Source organism: Pan paniscus, chromosome 1 (genome assembly GCF_029289425.2).
Source record: "Pan paniscus chromosome 1, NHGRI_mPanPan1-v2.0_pri, whole genome shotgun sequence".
In the NCBI taxonomy this organism is placed as follows: domain Eukaryota; kingdom Metazoa; phylum Chordata; class Mammalia; order Primates; family Hominidae; genus Pan; species Pan paniscus.
The window spans coordinates 172,647,248-172,665,323 of NC_073249.2; the positions used below are offsets into that span (position 1 = coordinate 172,647,248).

The window sequence follows — 18,076 nt, forward strand, 5'->3', positions numbered from 1 at the left end:
ACTTTTTTGACTTAAAGAAACATCAACTTCATGTGGGTCAACCTAATACACAGCTCTAGATCATCATTTCCCAAATGGAATCATTACAAATATTTAAGAATAGTGTTCACATCCTTAATCTGTGTTATAAGACATGACTTATTATCTATATTGCATTGATAAGTAAACGGAGTCCCCCAGAGGTCCCAAGGCCCCACAGCTAGTAAGAAGTGCTGCTAGTAGGTGAGTCCTGCCCCCTGATACCGAGACCTCAGCACTGCCTCCAGCTCCCGCCTTCCTACCTGCCGTCTGAGCCCGAGTGTTTATTCCTCCACACATAAGCTTGGATGGGATCCCTTCTTCATGCAACTGTTTGTCTGGGAGATTCCACAAATCCTCTCCAAATGGCCTGCTTCCCCAAGCTGCTTGTCGGGGTGTGTTTCTGTGGAAAGGATAAGCCTGGAGACAGTTCTTCAGGGCAGCTGGATCTCTCCCAGCTGCAAGGCTGATTTTCTCCTTCGTTTACTAGAAAGCCTCTCTTTAGAGAGATGCTTAATTATCTCTAAGCCACTGGCTAGGAAAAGCCAGAAATGTCTTTGCAAATTGGGAAGGCAGGCAGGGCTTATCGTTTGACCCTCCCAAGTAGAAGGGAAGGAGAAGCTCCCATTTCTCAGACACCTTCTGGGCACCAGGTACTGCCTCTGTCTCTTTATTCTAATTATCTCATTTCAACCTCATAACCACCCTATAGAGTAGATCATATTATTCCCATTTTACAGATGAAGAAACTGAAGCTCAGAAAGATGACATCATTTGTCTCAAGGCCCCTTGGGTAATATGATCCAAATGGAAGGACAAAAGTTCAGTGTCAGTTCTGTTTAACAAGTATGTATTAAACATTTACTCTGTGCCAGGCTCTGTGTGGGTATGTATTAGTCCGTTTTCACGCTGCTGATAAGGACATACCTGAGAATGGGCAATTTATGAAAGAAAGGGGTTTAATGGACTCACAGTTCCACAAGGCTGGGGAGGCCTCACAATCATGGCAGAAGGTGAAAGGCATATCTCACATGGCGGCAGACAAGAAGAGAGCTTGTGCAGGGAAACTCTGCTTTGTAAAACCATCAGATCTCATGAGACTTATTCACTATCACAAGAACAGCATGGGAAAGACCTGCCCCCATGATTCATTTACCTCTCACTGGGTCCCTCCCACAACACATGGGAATTCAAGATGAGATTTGGATGGGGACACAGCCAAACCATATCAGGGTACTAAAGACAACATGGAAGAATCCTTCCCTTCTTCTTGGGTGCTGTCAAGGCCACAGCTGGGGTCATGCCTCCCCCTAGACAGGGGCCAGAAAACAAAGCGTGCATGGAGACAGCCTCCAGCAAGGCAGGAGAAAAACCTCACCCTTCCTTCTAGACCCCTTCCAGTTGAGCCAGGGACTTCCGTTGCCTTGTGCAGGTGGTGCCCAAGGAAGTCAGGGATGATATCGGAGATGGCCATGGGTGCTTAAAAACAGGTCTGGGGACCAAAGCCCTGTCTCTGTGTTAAGCCTGGCTATAATCTTACTCCAAACACCCTTCCAGTCCTGTCTCCCAGTGCTTCGCCCTCACCCTCACCCTACCATGTTCACTTGCTATTCCCAAAACATGACCCAGATTGTCCTACCCCTGACCATACTACACCTGATGTCCAGAGTCCTCTCTGCACCCCTGCTCCCATCCCCAGTGAATTCCATCTTGCCCATCTTTCAAGGTCCAGCTCAAATGCTTCCTCCCCCAGGAAGCCATCCTTGATCCCATCCATGGAAGTGGCTGCAGCCTTCTCAGGTTTATTCCTAGTTTATTCTTCTCATGGGTGTTAGATGGTCTCTACCTTGTATATGTCTGAGACTTAGGTCCCTTCTAGATTGTAAGCTCCTTAAGGGGAGAGCCTGAATCTGGATTGATTGATTCATTCATTCATTCAGGTATTTATTAAGTTATTTCCATGGTTCAGGCACTGGCTGCCTTCATGGAGCTTAAGATCTAGCTGTCTTGCCTGCATCCTCAACATGGTGCCTGGCACAGAGTGGACAGGCACCCAGGCAATATAGACTCCCCTCTCCATGGAGGAATCACTCCTGTAACCTTCATTTTTCATCCAGCCAGGAGATGGTGTAGGATAATGCAGAGACTGCAGATGGGTGGCCTGAATCTAGCCCACAGATGTATTTGGTATTGGCCAGCTAGAGTTTTAAAATTTTGAATTAATTGCAGACATTTCAAAAATGGGAGATTTTAAATAAAAATATGGATTTCGTGCCTCTTTTGGAAAATCGATAGATTTGGCCAATTAGGCCCCACAAACTATGGACTGAAACCTGCAAACTGGCTTCCCTCCTTAGAAGGAGCACTCGCTCACCAATTTATCATAGTCCCCATCACTCCCTATTGTCTCCCTGACGCTGAGACTGTGTGTTAATTGCCATTAATCATCACCCAGTTCTTCACTCATTTATGGTACCTGCATGGTCGCTGTGGGCATTTGGGTTTGGGACCTGTATGCTGAAGGCTTTAGGTCCTATGGATTCTCATCCCAGCCTCCTGTCTGCCTTCTGTGTAAGCTTCTGGGCCTCATCTGAAAATTGGGAATGGCTGTACCAACTTTGTAGGATAAGGAGGACGATTAAATGAGATAACACATGTGAAGCACTCAGCATACAGAACGGGCTCCACATTAATGGTTAATCTGGTTTGTGTTGGCAGCACGTACCTGTCCCGCTGACGTCTCCCTGTGTTTGCTTCCAGTGCTACCAGATGGGGCTGATGTCCCGGTATGTTGAGTCCTGGAGAGTAGGAGACACAGCTTTCTGGCGAGGACCTTTTGGAGATTTCTTCTATAAACCAAACCAGGTCAGTGCCAGCACCTTAAATCTTCAGGAGATCCCTGTTGACTGTGGTTTTCATGTTTCAGCCCATAGCATCTCACTGTGCCATTCTCCCTGAGCTCAAACACAATCCCAGGTGTATCCTTGGGGTTGGACATGAGAGAAGATGGAATAGACACTTATTTATTTATTTATTTAGAGACGGAGTTTCGCTCTTGTTGCCCAGGCTGGAGTGCAGTAACGTGATCTCGGCTAACCGCAACCTCCACCTCCCAGGTTCAAGCAATTCTCCTGCCTCAGCCTCCCAAGTAGCTGAGATTACAGGCGTGCGCCACCACACCCGGCTAATTTTGTATTTTTAGTAGATACAGGGTTTCTCCATGTTGGTCAGGCTGGTCATGAACTCCCAACCTCAGGTGATCCACCCGCCTCAGCCTCCCAAAGTGCTGGGGTTACAGGTGTGAGCCACCGCGCCCAGCCAGAATAGACACTTATAAATGAAACTGCCTGCCCAGCTCCAAAGCTACCCAGGGCGGCCATTGCTTAGAACATCAGACCCATGTACTTGACATTTAGGAGCCCTTATGCCCTCTGACCCTCAGACGCCTTTCCAATTTCACAGTACAGTCACATGACTAAATATGCCCCATGGCTTCCTGCTTCCTAGCTCAGATGGCTCTTCTCCTCATCATCCTGGCATTTTTAAACCCTTCCCTGACTTTCCCAGTAAGAATTCATAATTTCTCATCAGTTGGTGCATATCTGGAAAGCATTTTGACAGTATGTACCAAGAGTCTTCAGAGTCTTCAAATCCTTGGCCCCAGTAATTCCACTTATGGAAGTCTGTCCTATAGAATGAATCAAAATGCTGGCTCTTTTGCGTATGTTCATTGCATCTTTATTTATAATAGCAGAAAATTGGAAACAACTGAATATCCAACAGCAGGGGAACAGTTAGGTAAACCGGGCTACAGGTACTTGATAGAATAATATCCTGGATTTTAAAATTCTGTTTATAAATGATGTTATGTACTTATGCTGTAAGATCAAGTGACAAACACTAGGTACAAAATTGAATATACAGGAGGTTGGGAAATTAAGTTAAAATGCACAGAGAAAATATGAAAAGAAAATGCGATGAAATGTTAGCAGCTCTGGGTGGTGAAATTATGGGTGATTTTTATTTTCTTCATTATACTTTCTAAATCATTTGCAGTGAACACCTATTACTTTATAATTAGGAAAACAAAGCAAAATGAAAACAAATGGAAAAGAATGAATCATGCCTTCCTCTCCATTCTTTTTGTTTAATTTTTAAATAGCTTTTGTTGGCCGGGCGCAGTGGCTCACGCCTGTAATCCCAGCACTTTGGGAGGCCAAGGCGGGTGGATCACCTGAGGTCAGGAGTTCGAGACCAGCCTGGCCAACATGGCAAAATCCTGTCTCTACTAAAAATACAAAAAATACTAGCCAGGCATGGTGGCACACACCTGTAATCCCAGCCACTTGGGAGGCCGAGGCATGAGAATCATTTGAACCCAGAAGGCAGAGGTTGCAATGAGCCGAGATCATGCTGCTGCACTCCGGCCTGGGTGGCAGAGAGAGACTCTGTTTCAAAAAAAAAAGCTTTTATTGTTTTTTTTTCCTTTTATAAATGCAGTACATGTTCATTACCCAAAAATCAGCAGATGGAAAGAGACAAAAAAAAAAAAAGAAAAGAAAAAACACTCACAGGCAATCTACCCAGACACACCCATCTTATGGCTTGGTGTATATCCTTCCAAATCCTCTTCCACATGAGTATATGTACAAATGCACACTGCATGCACATGTGTAGTATATATGTATAATAATATCAAGCACGTGTAGCACCTCATGCATGCCAGGCTCAGACCTTAGCACTTGCTATATGGTAACTCACGTAGTCTTCACAGCAGCTCTTAGGTGCTACAACCCCATTCTACAGATATGTGCTATGCATATGTTAATACTCTTCCATAGTATTCTTCTAGTACTAACCATGCTTAGCCTTGCATTTTAGACCCTGCATCCCCTAGATGCTTGAGAGCAGGGAATGGAAATCGTTTGTGTTTCCTCCTTGTCTAGAGTGGATAACAGATGAACGTTGTCTTGACCGCCTTTTCTGGTGGAGCCTCCCAATGCCTTGTGGCTGCTCCTTCACATGCACAGAATACTTGAAAGGCCCTGCATTTATTTCCTACCTTCCTGCCTTCCTGTCTTCCTGTCCTCCTTCCCTCCCTCTGTTGCCCAAGCTGGAGTGCTGTCATAGCTCCCTACGGCTCCACCTACTGGGCTCAAGCAATCTTGCTGCCTCAGCCTCCCAAGTAGCTGGGACTACAGGCGTGTATCACCACGCTCAGCTAAGTTTTGTATTTTTTTGTAGACACAGGATTTCACCATGTTGCCCAGGCTGGTCTCAAACTCCTTGGCTCAAGTGATCCTCCCACCTCAGCCTCCCAAAGTGCTGGGATTATAGGCATAAGCCACCGTGTCCAGCTCCTGGATTTCTTAGCTAGGGAGGCTGTAGGGCCTGATGGTAAGGAAAAAGAAATGGTGTCTCACACCTTAATATGCAGTCACTGAAATTTCAGTAAGCCTTGGTTTCACCACACGAGGATGTCTGGGAAGCTCCTGCCCTCTTCCGGGCCCTGTTTTGCTGCTCTGCAGTCGTCTTCATTACAGATGGATATTACATCAGCCCTGAAGACTGACATATTAGCATCTGTCTGTGCATTCATTCAACAAACAGACACAAGTGTTCACCCAGGGCCAGGGGACTCTGGGGACCTAGAGATGGGTCAGATGAGTCCCCTGTTCTCCAGAAGCTCACAGTCTGCTGGGGGAGTCAGACACACAGACAGGTGACAGCAGCACAGTGTGGCCAGTGTGGTTCAGAGGGACTCACAGGGAGCTGTGGAAACACAAAGAAAGGAGCCTCCCCTGCCCTGGCTTGGGAAAGGCCCTCCAAAGGATAGCCCGAGCTAGGATGGGAGGAGGCGGAGGAGCATGGCAAGCTGAAGGCCTGGAGGCTGGAGAGAGCACAGACACAGCAACAGCTGCCAGGCGTGAGTCTCAGCAGCTTAGAGAGGGGGAGGAATCTAATTGGATCTGCACCAGGCAGTTTTCTTTTTTGTTTGTTTTGTTTTGTTTTGTTTGAGACAGGGTCTCACTCTTGCCCAGCTGGAGTGCAGTGGCATGATCATGGTTCACTACAGCCCCAACCTCCTGGGCTCAAGCGATCCTCCTGTCTCAGTCTTGAGTAGCTGAGATTACACGCATGAGCCACCATACCCAGCCAACCAAGCACTTTTCTTCATCTCATTTAATCCTGGTAACAGTTCTGAGATAGGTGCTGTTATGGGGAAGTGCTTTTCTTTTTTTTTTTACCAGTGAGGACACTGAGGATTATATTGGTGAAAGAGCTTGCCCAGATCACATGGTTGGGGATTTATACCCAGAGGCCTAATCTCTAGAATGAGGGTGGTAAATACCCCTGCATCACTCAGGTACTAAACTTTAAGGCACTGACCTTAAAGAGGGTCACCCCTCTTTTTTTTTTTTTTTTTTTTTTGAGACGGAGTCTCGCACTGTCACCCAGGCTGGAGTGCAGTGGAGCAATCTCAGCTCACTGCAAGCTCCGCCTCCCAGGTTCACGCCATTCTCCTGCCTCAGCCTCCTGAGTATCTGGGACTACAAGCGCACCCCACCATGCCTGGCTAATTTTTTGTATTTTTAGTAGAGATGGGGTTTCACCGTGTTAGCCAGGATGGCTCGATCTCCTGACCTCGTGAACCGCCTGCCTTGGCCTCCCAAGGTGCTGGGATTACAGAGGGTCACCCCTCTTTAAGAGGCCTAGAGCCTGGAAATAGATTCAGTGAGGAGGAGTTGATGGAACTGGGACCTCCTGGGGTGGGAACTCACCTTTTTTTTTTTTTTTTTTGAGATGGAGTCTTGCTCTGTTGCCCAGGCTGGAGTGCAGTGGCATGATCTCGACTCACTGCAACCTCTGCCTCCCAGGTTCAAGCAATTCTCCTGCCTCAGCCTCCCAAGTAGCTGGGACTACAGGCGTGCACCACCATGCTTGGCTAATTTTTGTATTTTTAGTAGAGATGGAGTTTTGCCACGTTGGTCTCAAACTCCTGACCTTAAGTGATCCGCCCACCTTGGCCTCCCAAAGTACTAGGTTTATAGGTGTGAGCCACCACTCCTGGCCGGGAACTCACCTTTTTCAAGTGACTCTTTTGTGCCAGTGCTGTGCTACATGGTTATGCATATTATTTCATTTAGCCTAGAGATGAGCAAGCTCAGAGGTCCAAGGTGGGCCCTTGAGATCTCTGCAGAGGTACCCTGGGGCAGAGGAAGCAGCCCAGAGAGCAGGGCTGGAATGGCATTGGGAGTGGGCAAGGCTTTGATGGGAGCAGGTTTCAGCTCAATGTAAGTTGTAAAGACCTCCCTGGCAAAGGATTTGGCCTACGGTAGAGCAAACTGCCTTGGGAAGTAATGAGCTCCCTGTCAGTAGAAGTATGTAAGCAGAGTCCTTGTGGGGATGCTTTAGTAGGCAACCAGGCCACTTACAGGATGGGCTATACTGCTATGTTCCCTTTCAGTCCCCATATCCCATCATCTCCATTACCCAAACCTCACATGCCTTTCACAAACAAGGACAGCTTTCTGGAGGAGGTAGAGAGGGGACATAGGTGGTTGGACACCAAGGTAGGGCACTGCCGTCCAGTTGAAGGAAGCTCAAGGAAAAGTCCCATAGTAGAGGGGATAAGGTGAGACTCTCCCAACCCACCTGTCATACATACCCCTTCTGTTCCCCAGTATGGTGAGCTCCTCTTGCTGGCTGCGGGCACGGGCCTGGCCCCCATGGTGCCTATCCTGCAGAGCATCACAGACAATGAGAATGACGAGACTTTTGTCACTCTGGTTGGTTGCTTCAAGACCTTTGAGAGCATCTACCTGAAAACCTTCCTCCAAGAGCAGGCCCGTTTCTGGAATGTCCGTACCTTCTTTGTACTCAGCCAGGTGAGCCCAGGGTGGTGACTTCCTTTTTTGATTGAGACTCTGCAGTCCCTTTGCACCTGTCCTGAGGACCAGCTCTAGCCTCTTTTGGCAATGGATGCTGTGGTCATAATCCCTGCCACTGGTGGAGCACCCACCTGTATGGAAGGCAGGTGTTCTCATGTTCATTATACAGATGAGGAGATGCACATTCGGCGGGTGAAGCTGCCCACCGGCTCACGCTGCTGGACAGGGCTGAGGCCAGGATTTGAGCCCAGGGCTGTCCGGTTGCTGAGCTCTGGCTCTCACCCCATGCGTTACTGCCTCCCATCGCCCTCTGGCATCATCAGTTACATGGACAGGGGCCTGGCTGTAGAAGGCAGGGCAGGCTGCAGACCTCCCTCCAACTGAGTGATGTTCCTTGAGGTGGAGACCACATGTCTGCCTCAGCACTCTCTCTTCAGTGCTTAGCATGATGCCAGGCACAGAACAGGGACTCCATTAGTGACTGCTGGAGTAAACTGATCTGAGTTCCCTGTGCTTGCTAGTATCCTCCCACCTCAGCCTGTCCCTCCATAGGAGGCCCCCGCCGTAGCTGGCAGCGACTCTCCCTGCTGACCCCTCCTCCCTCTGACTCCACATCCCCTCTGCTCACTCAGGTAACCCTTCTGGGGCCACCCCCATAGGTTAGAGCATGGGGGATTGTCTGCCCCTCATCTCAAGCCAGGCCCTCAGCTACCTTTGGTGGCCTGCCTTTCCCTGGTTGGTAGCTTCACTTTTCCCTCCTGTCCCCTCTGGGTTGGGATTCCTGCTGGGCCCCCTGTGTTCCCTGGTGCTCAGGGTCAGCCTTCTTGCCCGGTGCTGTGGAGTACCATTCTCATCTGGTCCCACTATGAGGCAGCTTTATGTAGTCCCTGAACACTTATTTGATCCTCAACATTGTAGCTGGGTGTGGAGGGTGAGGAAATTGGATTTCCCGTCCCAATATAAGGGTCCCTGGGCTCCTCAGGGGCTGGGTTCTGCAGGCCTGTCCATGGGGCAGAATGCTCAGTGGCATGACATGAGAGCGTGGTGAACATTTATAGCAGCAGAAAGTGCCCAAGGAAGGAGAATGGAGCCAAAGGCTAGCGTGCAGCCCAAGGGGTGGGCGCAAGGGATGGGCCACTGTTGCCCAGCAGCATGGGCAGCCTGCCTGAGAGCCTGGACAAGGATGCTGGGAGGAGGGCAGGAAGGCAGCACCTGGCAGAGGGTCCCCAAGCTGCTGGCCAGCCTTGCTTTCCCTCCTCTGTCGCCTGAGAATGTAGCAGGTGTCAGACACACAACAGTGAAGGTGACCCACTCCCAGCCCTCCGGCTGCTAACCTATCTATGGGTGACAGCCACAGAGACGGCTGAAAAGGACTCCCCTTCATACAGCACATTCTCTGTAGCCAGCACCATTCTAAGCACTTTATTTAATTTAATCTCCACCACAATCTTATGAGGCTTATACTCCCATCATGCTCCTTGTACAGATGTGGAAACTGAGGCACAGAATGGTTAAGAACCTTGCCCAGGGTAACACAGCAAGTTAGTGGAGAGTGGAGTATGAACCCAGGAGGTCCTGCTCAAAGGCTGTGGTCTTAGTGCTCCTCAGAATAAGGCAGCACAGCACAAGGTGCTGTGAGGATGTTCAGGATGCCAGTGGTGGGCAGAGGCCAGGCAGGGTCAGGGATGGCTTTACCAAGCAGGTGGCATTTCCGTTAAAGTTCACCAGCAATAGAAGATTTTTAGCCCCCAGCTGGGCCAGGGTGGTGCCAGTGGCCTGGGGTTGGGCAAGCGAGTGGGCTGGCCATCAGTGGCAGGTGAAGGGGGTGACTGGTGGCTCCTGCCTGTACACACTCTCTTGACTCAGTGTGCTCTCTCCCCTGCCTGGGCCACAGCTGCAGCATCCTCAAGAGTCCCCCCGTACCAGCCACTCCCTGCTGATTTGTCCTGCCTCCTGCAGTCCTAAAGGCAGATCTGACCCTACCACCACCCTGTTTCTAGCCCTTGCCTGGCTCCCTACTGCTCACAGGATGAGGTCCATGCCTGGGAACTGCCTCCCTCTGTGGCCTCATCTCCTAGCCCGCCGTCCCCGTGAGCTGTGGCCTGATGTCATGGGTCTGCCTATGGTTGCAAGTGTGCTGTGCTTTTCTGGCTTCTGGGCCTTTGCTCACGCCCTTCTGCCTGCCAGGAGTGCTCTCCTTTCCTCACCTCACACCTCTGTACCCCTCACATCCCTGTTGAGGTAGAAGTCCATCCTGGAAGCTTTCCTAGAGCCCCCAGGCTGGCCTTGGTGGTTCTGCTGCCACCACCCTGGCTCTCCTTCACAGCACCCACCTGCTGCACCGTCACTGTTTGTGGGGTCCCCTATCCGTCTCACCAGCAGCCAGGCCCAGGGCATCTCAGGGTGCATGGTGGGATAGGCTGAGCTGAACCTAAGTGGTCTGAGGGAAATGAGCAGTGGAAAAGGGGAGGTGAGGCCAGTGGGCCCCAAGGCCCCATCTGGTGGGTCAGACCATAGTGGGAGCTTGGGAAATGCCAGATCATCAGAGAGGATCCCCCTCATCAGCACAGACTCTGTGAGGTGGGGCTCCAGGGGACCCTGTTTGTTTTGTTTTGAGACAGGGTGTCACTCTGTTGCCCATGCTGGAGTGCAGTGGTGCAATCATAACTCACTGAAGCCTCAACCTCCCTGGGCTTAGATGATCCTCCTACCTCAGTCTCCCAAGCAACTGGGACTATAGGCACATAGCATCACCCCTAGCTAATTTTTGTATTTTTTGTAGACCAGCTTTTGTCACATTGCCCAGGCTGGTCTTGAACTCCTGGGCTCAAGCGATCCTGCCACCTCAGCCTCCCAAAGTGCTGGGATTACAGGCTTGAGCCACTGCACCTGCCTCCAGGGCCCTTTGAGTGTGCCTCAGAATAGAGGCCTCTCCTCACAGGGCCTCTCCCAGGGCTTACACCAGCACCACGGCTCTCTGGACAGTGGCTTTCCATAGTGGATACTCTCCTCACAATCACGATCCCGAGAGGTCACAGTCACTCAGCAGGAAAGTGGCAGTGGAGCTCCACTCCCCACCAATCCTGTCTTTGTGCCTAGCCCCAGGAACTAGCAACTTGCCTTCGTAGGATCTGCAGAGTGATGGCTCTGTTCTGGATTTTGTTTTTTTGTGGGCTTGTAAGATGGTTTTTTCATTTAAATTCTTCAGACTATATATAGTTGTCCCTTGGTATTCATGGGGGATTGACTCCAGGACCCCCTGCAGATAGCAAAATCTGAGGATGCTCGAGTCCTTGATATAAAATGGTGTGGTATTTGCATGTAATTTATGCACATCCTCCCATGTGACTTAAATTATCTCTAAATTATAATACCTAATACAATGTAAATGTTGAGTAAATAGCTCTTATACTGTATTTTTTTGTGTGTTTCTATTGCTATATTGTTATTTTTTAATGTTTTTTAAAAAATATTTTCAATCCACAGTTGGTTGAATCCACAAATGTGGAACCCATGGATACAGAGGGCTAACTGTATACTTAATGATTTGTATACTTTTCTACACATATGTCGTACTCCAATAAAATGTTCATTTAAAAAAATAGAAGAAATTCCTTCAAGTCACCTGGGAGTGGAGCCTTCATTTTGTGACCCTGAGGAGGAAAGCTGCAGCTAAGGCTAGAAGGGCAGAGAGAAGGATCCTGGGTCCGTGGGGTCACCGTCCAGCCTTGGAATGCGAGCTTAGCCTTTCTCAGTGAAGGCATTGTGACCTGGGATCTGTGTTGTATGCAGCCAGGACCCTTGTCTCTTCTGAGCAGCTGCCATATCCCCAGTGGCTAGCTCGGTGCCTGGCACAGAATAAGCACTTGGTAAATATCTGCTAAATGAATATGTTCATTGAAACCTTAAAAGAAATGAGCAAAAGTTATGCTCCGAGGGTGATGATGATAGCTAACCTTGGAAAGATTCTGGGAAACCCAGAGTCAGGGGAGAAAACATCCGTCCCACAGTGACAGGTGTGGCTGCTGGAAGGCAGTGAGAAATGGTGGGACTTGAGTTCTGGTCCTGCTGCTGCCCCCGCCTCATTGTGTGCCACAGGGAAGTCCCTCTTCCCTGTGCCTCTGCTGTCGTGGGAGGGTGATAGTTCTCACAGGCTTGTTTTGGAGATAAGGAGGAAATGCCTGGCCCATGGTGGGCCTGGATATAGGTTGGCTTCTACACCCTCTGCCTCGGTTTCCTCATTTTGCAGAGGAGAGCTGGCTGTGTGAACACTAAGGACCCCCCGCTCCCTTGTAGTCACCCATGCCTTTCTTGTCTTCCCAGGAGAGCTCCTCAGAGCAGCTTCCCTGGAGTTACCAAGAGAAAACCCACTTTGGCCACCTGGGCCAGGACCTAATTAAAGAGCTGGTCAGCTGCTGTCGGAGAAAGCCATTCGCACTGGTCTGTGGCTCGGCTGAGTTCACCAAAGACATAGCCAGGTGCTTACTGTGCGCAGGCCTCACTGAGGACTCCTATTTCCTCTTCTAGCCCTGGCCTCTCTTCCAAAGCCTAGGCCATGAGCCTGCTACTGGGACCCAGGAAGGAGCACAGACTGGAATCAGAAGACACGGAGTCCAGGCCTGGTCCTGCTGCTCATTTGCCAGGTGACCTTGGGCAAGCGTCTTTACTGCTCAGAACCTCTACTTCTCATCTGCCCCATGAGGTTAATCACTCCTCCTGGCCTCCTACTATGTAGAAGGAGGACGGGCTGTAGGGGCCCTGAGGAGGTGAGCAACCAGCCTGGGAGTCAGGGAGGACTCTTCAGAGGAAGCCAAGTCCAGGCTGAGCCCCAGGAGGAGTAGGAGTTGGGCAGGGGAAGAGTCGGGAGGAGCTTCCCTGGCCCCTCTGATTAGAGGATCTAATGGGGGCTCCAACTGTGGCCTCAGCACCATCTCAGATTAGGGGCTCCTGAGTGTGTAGGGAAGGACGCGGGAGAGGCTTAGAGCTCTTTGGAGGAGGATTCTGCCTTTCCTCCAGTGCCATGAGCCTGACACATGAAGGTCTTGGGTTCTATGACTTGACCACGTCCTGAGAGCAAGGTGGGGCCCTCGACTGTCTTTGTATTGGCCCCAAGCCTTTCTTGCTGTGAACAGCTTCATTCTCAGTCCCCTTTCCTGGCTCAAAAATCGAGCCTAGCAAAAGAAGAGGCACGGGAAGGAAACGCCCCTCCCTCCTTCTGCAGGCAGCCACTCAGCCTGTGCCTTCAGCTCGGTGCCCTGGTGATGGTTGCTATGGAGATCTAAAGATAGAGCAGGAGTCAGGAGACCTGGGTCCCTCTCCCAGCTTGTCCCACTGAGCGGCTGCCGATCCCGGTCCATCCACCCCAGGAACCCGGCACCCCCATCCCGGGAACCCAGTGCCCCTGGGCAGCGCACTGCAGTTAATGAATTCTGCCTTCCACAGCCTGGGCTCTAGCGTGCTGCACCAGCTTGGGCTAGCTACAGGCAGTCCCAGAATTGGAATATTAAGCCATGGAATCTTAGAGTTAGACTTTTATAGTCATAGAAAGGTACTCTTCACCATATCAAAGCTGAAAGTTCAGGACTCTAAGAAACATACAGTGTGACAGACTTATCGTATACACGGGAAACTGAAGCCCAGTGAGACTAAATGACTTGCCCAGGGTAAAACAGTCCATGGCAGAGCCAGCACTAGAAGCCTCCTAGCTTCAACCTCATGTGCCAATTCTGCACCAGTGATTTTCGAACTGCGCTCCACAGGAAGCAAGGGTTCTTTGTATAGCAGCAGTGAAAGGACAGCTCCAGATGGATCCCCAGTCCCCCCTTCAACCAGAGCAGTTGCATTTTTATCCCATTCATATATTGGAGTTTTGAATTATTTTTATTTGTACAAAAGGATTTTCCTAGCCACTCAAAAAAATGGCAACAAATCTCTCTGCTGTGTCACATTTAATAAATAATTGTGACACATAGCTGGGGGGTGGTGCTGGAGGTTTCAGACCGCCTCACAGGCAGAGTTCCAGGGTCAGAGAGCATGGAGTACTGGGTGTGACCTTCTTCCAGAAGCACGGGCACAGGAGCATGTTAAAGGCCCTGAAAAGACCAGTGGCAAAGAAACTCCTTTCATTTTGTTTAATCCAGAGTTTTTCAAGCTTATTTAACTATAGAACGCTTTTCTGTGGGTTTCGTAGCCTCTTTCTAGCACAGTATAATGAGTGGGAAAGGCCCTGACTGAGAGTCAAAGATTCTGAGCAGGAACCATGATCTCTTCCTGCCTGGTATGTGACTTGAGCAAGACACTTTTCCTCTCCCCAGGCCTCTGAGGTCTGCGAGTTTTCCTCCACCCTTTCCTCTCCCTCAGTTTGCACATCCTATTGACTCAGCTCCAAATAGCGGGGGCCTGTCAGGAGCCTGACTCTGTTCAGACGCCAGGGAAACAACAGCACACCAGGCAGATGCAGTTATGTCCATCGGGGAACTTACAGCCTAGCAAGGAAGGCAGCAATTCAACCTGTAAGTCTAAAAGTGATGGGTGTCATGAAAAGGTAAGTGCAGGGTGCTGGGAGAGTGGTTGGCAGGGGCTTTAGCCTAGTCTAGGGAGAGCCCAGGGGCACACCACTGCCAGCGGGGGTAGAGGCTTCAAAAGCTTTGAAGTCACTCATATTAAGAGTGTTGCCGGACACGGTGGCTCATGCCTGTAATCCCAGCACTTTGGGAGGCTGCGGCAGGCAGATTGCCTGAGCCCAGAAGTTCGAGGCCAGCCTGGCCAACATGACAAAACCCTGTCTCTAAAAAAAAAAAAAATGATTAACCTGGTGTGGTGGTATGCGCCTGTAGTCCCAGCTACTTTGGAGGCTGAGGTGGGAGTATTGCTTGAGCCAAGGAGGTCGAGGCTACAATGAGCTGTGATTGAGCCACTGCACTCCAATCTGTGTGACAGAGCAAGACCCTGTCTCAAAATAATAATAATAAAATCAAAAAGAGTGTTAAGGGGGTCTCCACTTAAGGAGTAGAGAGTCCGGGGCAGTTCTCGTATCTCTGTCCTTGTCTCATTTTAGATGTATGATGTTTAGATATTATACAAGGCCACCCAGTGGTAACCAACCTAGAATGTGTTGGCCTCCTCTTCCCCTCAGTCCGTGTAGGTTCTGTGCAGCCTGGCTGCTGGTGGCATCTCTTATCATGGGACATTGGTGGGGACCCAGCCGTGCCCTTGGTGCCAAGAAGCCTAAAGGGCTCCTGCCGCCTGGAAACTTGAGAGTGCAGGGCCGGGTGCTGTGCCCCACAAGGTGCTGAGCAAGCCCAAGAAGAAGAGTGTGGGGTGTGGTGTGTGAGTTCAGACCTCTTGGAGCTGTGGGGGCATGGTTCCCATCAGCTGCTGTTCCTCTGATGATGCCCACTGCGTGTTGTGGGAGGCGTGGCCACCGTGTGATGTTGCAGTAGGAGAAGGGAGACTTAGGAGCTAGACATGATACGCAGGCATCAAGAGGTCAACCAGGTGTCCACAATCTGTGAGCCACACAGAGCTCTCTTTGTGCATGTGCATCCCGAGCTTCAGGAAGGCAACAGCTACTAGAGGGCCTGAGGACAGATTCTTGGTCGCAGAAGCGGCATTGGCTTTAGTTCAGCCCTCACCATGTTTACCGGCGTCACTTCTGTGTTCCCCTCATGGGTCTCCCAGCTCCCAGTCTCCATGCCACCTCCACACTGAGACCAGACCAGTTTTCCCCACACACAAATCCAAGCCTGTCACTCCCCTGCTTGAAATCCTTCCCTGTCTCCCTGTGGCCTTGGGGTAGGGCCTCTCTGCTCTGCCACCTCTCCAGACTTTTTCTATGCCACCGCCCACTCACACCCACCTCTCAGGCTCCAAACATGTTCTCTTGCGTCAGCTCATCCCTTACACTCGCTGCTTCCTCTGCCTGGCCAGCCTCCCACCTTCCGATCTCCCACTCACCTTTTTTGCCTCCTCATCTTTTGAGGTCTCAGCTCAGTGTCACTTCCTCCCGGGAGCCTCGCCTGTCTCTTCCACTCCAGCTTGGTCAGTGAGCAGAGAGGCTTGTGTGCTTTTCTGTCACTGTACCCATCAGTCTCATCTGCATGTGAGCATGAGGGCCGGCCCATTGTACCCCTAACAGGGGAGGATGCTCAGCACTTCCTGGATGTCGAATACCTGAGCGATAAACAACTAATGTTCAGGAAGTGCTTTCCAGGTGGCAAAAGGTGTTTCCTCTACTTTGAAGCAAGAATCTTCACCAATATACATGCTATTTTATTACCCCAATTTACTGATGAGGAAACTAAGCTTCTGAGACTTCAAGCGATTTTCCAAGGTCATGTAGGGATACACAAGTTCCAGCATGTTGTGATTGTGGTAAAGGTTGTGTGTGACACATGAGTGCAACCAGAGATGTGTATAAAGATTGTTACTGGGCCGGGCGCGGTGGCTCACACCTGTAATCCCAGCACTTTGGGAGGCCGAGGCAAGTGGATCACGAGGTCAGGAGATTGAGACCATCCTGGCTAACATGGTGAAACCCCGTCTGTACTAAAAATACAAAAAATTAGCCGGGCGTGGCATGCACCTATAGTCCCAGCTACTCAGGAGGCTGAGGCAGGAGAATGGTGTGAACCCGGGAGGTGGAGCTTGCAGGGAGCCAAGATTGTGCCACTGCGCTCCAGCCTGGGAGACAGAGCGAGACTCCATCTCAAAAAAAAAAAAGGGATTGTTATTGATGACCAGGTGCGGTGGCTCATGCCTGTAATCCCAACACTTTGGGAGGCTGAGGTGGGCAGATCACCTGAGGTCAGGAGTTTGAGACCATGCTGGCCAACATGGTGAAACCCTGTCTCTACTACAGATACAAAAATTAGCTGGGCATAGTGGTGCGCACCTGTAATCCCAGCCACTTGGGAGGCTGAGGCAGGAGAATTGCTTAAACCCAGGAGGCGGAGGTTGCAGTGAGCCCAGATGGCACCACTGCACTCCACCCTGGGTGACAGAGCGAGACTCAGTGTCAAAAAAAAAAAAAGATTTTTATTGCTGCATTCTCTGAAATAGCAAGGAATAAAAACTGCCTGTAGATACAGCAATTAAAGTGAACTCCATCCACATGTACCAATATAGACGAAGTCCTAAAAACATAATAACTGAGTGAAATGTACATTGTGAAACGATAGCTACAGTGAGATACCTGTACTTGGAAACTGTAAAAACCCAAAATAATGCTAAATGCTCAGGAAGAGACAGAGACACACCAGCTTCAAGGATAGTGGTGGCCTGTGGTGATAGGTGGAAGGGAATGGGATGGGGTGATGGGGTTTTTAGCCATATCTGTATTTGTATTTTACTATAAAAATACTTGACATAAACATGACAAAATATGAACACCTGGTAAATCTGGGCAATGAGTTCCCCAACGTCTACTATATTATTTTCTACCTTTTTCTGTTTTTCAAATAGTACCATAATTAAAAATTTTTTTTAAAATCCAATGTGCTTGTTCAATGCTCTCTAGAAACTAGGGGCTTAGAAACATTCACTTTCTCTCTCCTATCTCAGAATGGACTATGCCTCTTTATCCCCCCACACATTTTAGCCATTCACTGAAGATCATTTCTGAGCATGAACTGTGTTCCAGGCCCCATTCTAGGTGCAGGAGACACAGCAGTAAATCATATAAATCATTCCTGGTATTCATAGCTGATGGGCTGTTCCCTCTACTTGTCCCTCTTCCTCATAAACTCAAACCAGAATGACTTGCCAAGCACCACACTGTTGGCCTATTTTTTTCTTTCTTTTTTTGTCGTTTTGTTTTCCTTTGTCAATGAAGCAGACCTAGGTTTGAGTCTCTTACTGATCCTGTGACCTATGGCAAGTAACTTGGGCTCTGTGAACCTCAGTTTGCTCATCTATAAAATGGGAATGGTAGCACTGTCTCCTGGGGTTGTGTGAGGATGAGGGAAACGTGTAAACCCCAAACACAGCACCTGGCACGGAGTGGGTGTGAGACCCCGTTCCCCCTTCTTTCTCCCTCCCCAACAGTGCCCTGACTCATGGTTGACCTCTGAGGACAGCATTTATTTCCAGACTTTCACTATCAAGAACTCTCCTTTTTATTATTTTTCCCATGCTTTGGGAGATTTTGATCCCAAATTGCATGTTTT

At 49.7% G+C, this 18,076-nt stretch overlaps 1 protein-coding gene across 3 annotated transcripts in view; it reads left to right on the forward strand.

Annotated features, from left to right (window-relative positions):
• Positions 1 to 18,076, forward strand: part of LOC100977118 (NADH-cytochrome b5 reductase-like) — a 36,592-nt gene that overhangs the window by 13,014 nt on the left and 5,502 nt on the right. For 2 of the 3 annotated variants that reach the window (XM_063601120.1, XM_003814997.6), the window contains 3 exons: positions 2,779 to 2,883; positions 7,704 to 7,907; positions 12,234 to 17,679. In XM_063601120.1, coding sequence (XP_063457190.1) covers positions 2,779 to 2,883; positions 7,704 to 7,907; positions 12,234 to 12,437 — 513 coding nt within the window. In that variant the 3' untranslated portion in view covers positions 12,438 to 17,679. Of the gene's footprint in view, positions 1 to 2,778; positions 2,884 to 7,703; positions 7,908 to 12,233; positions 17,680 to 18,076 lie in introns of those variants that run through there. The other variant, XM_063601116.1, reaches the window with a different exon arrangement.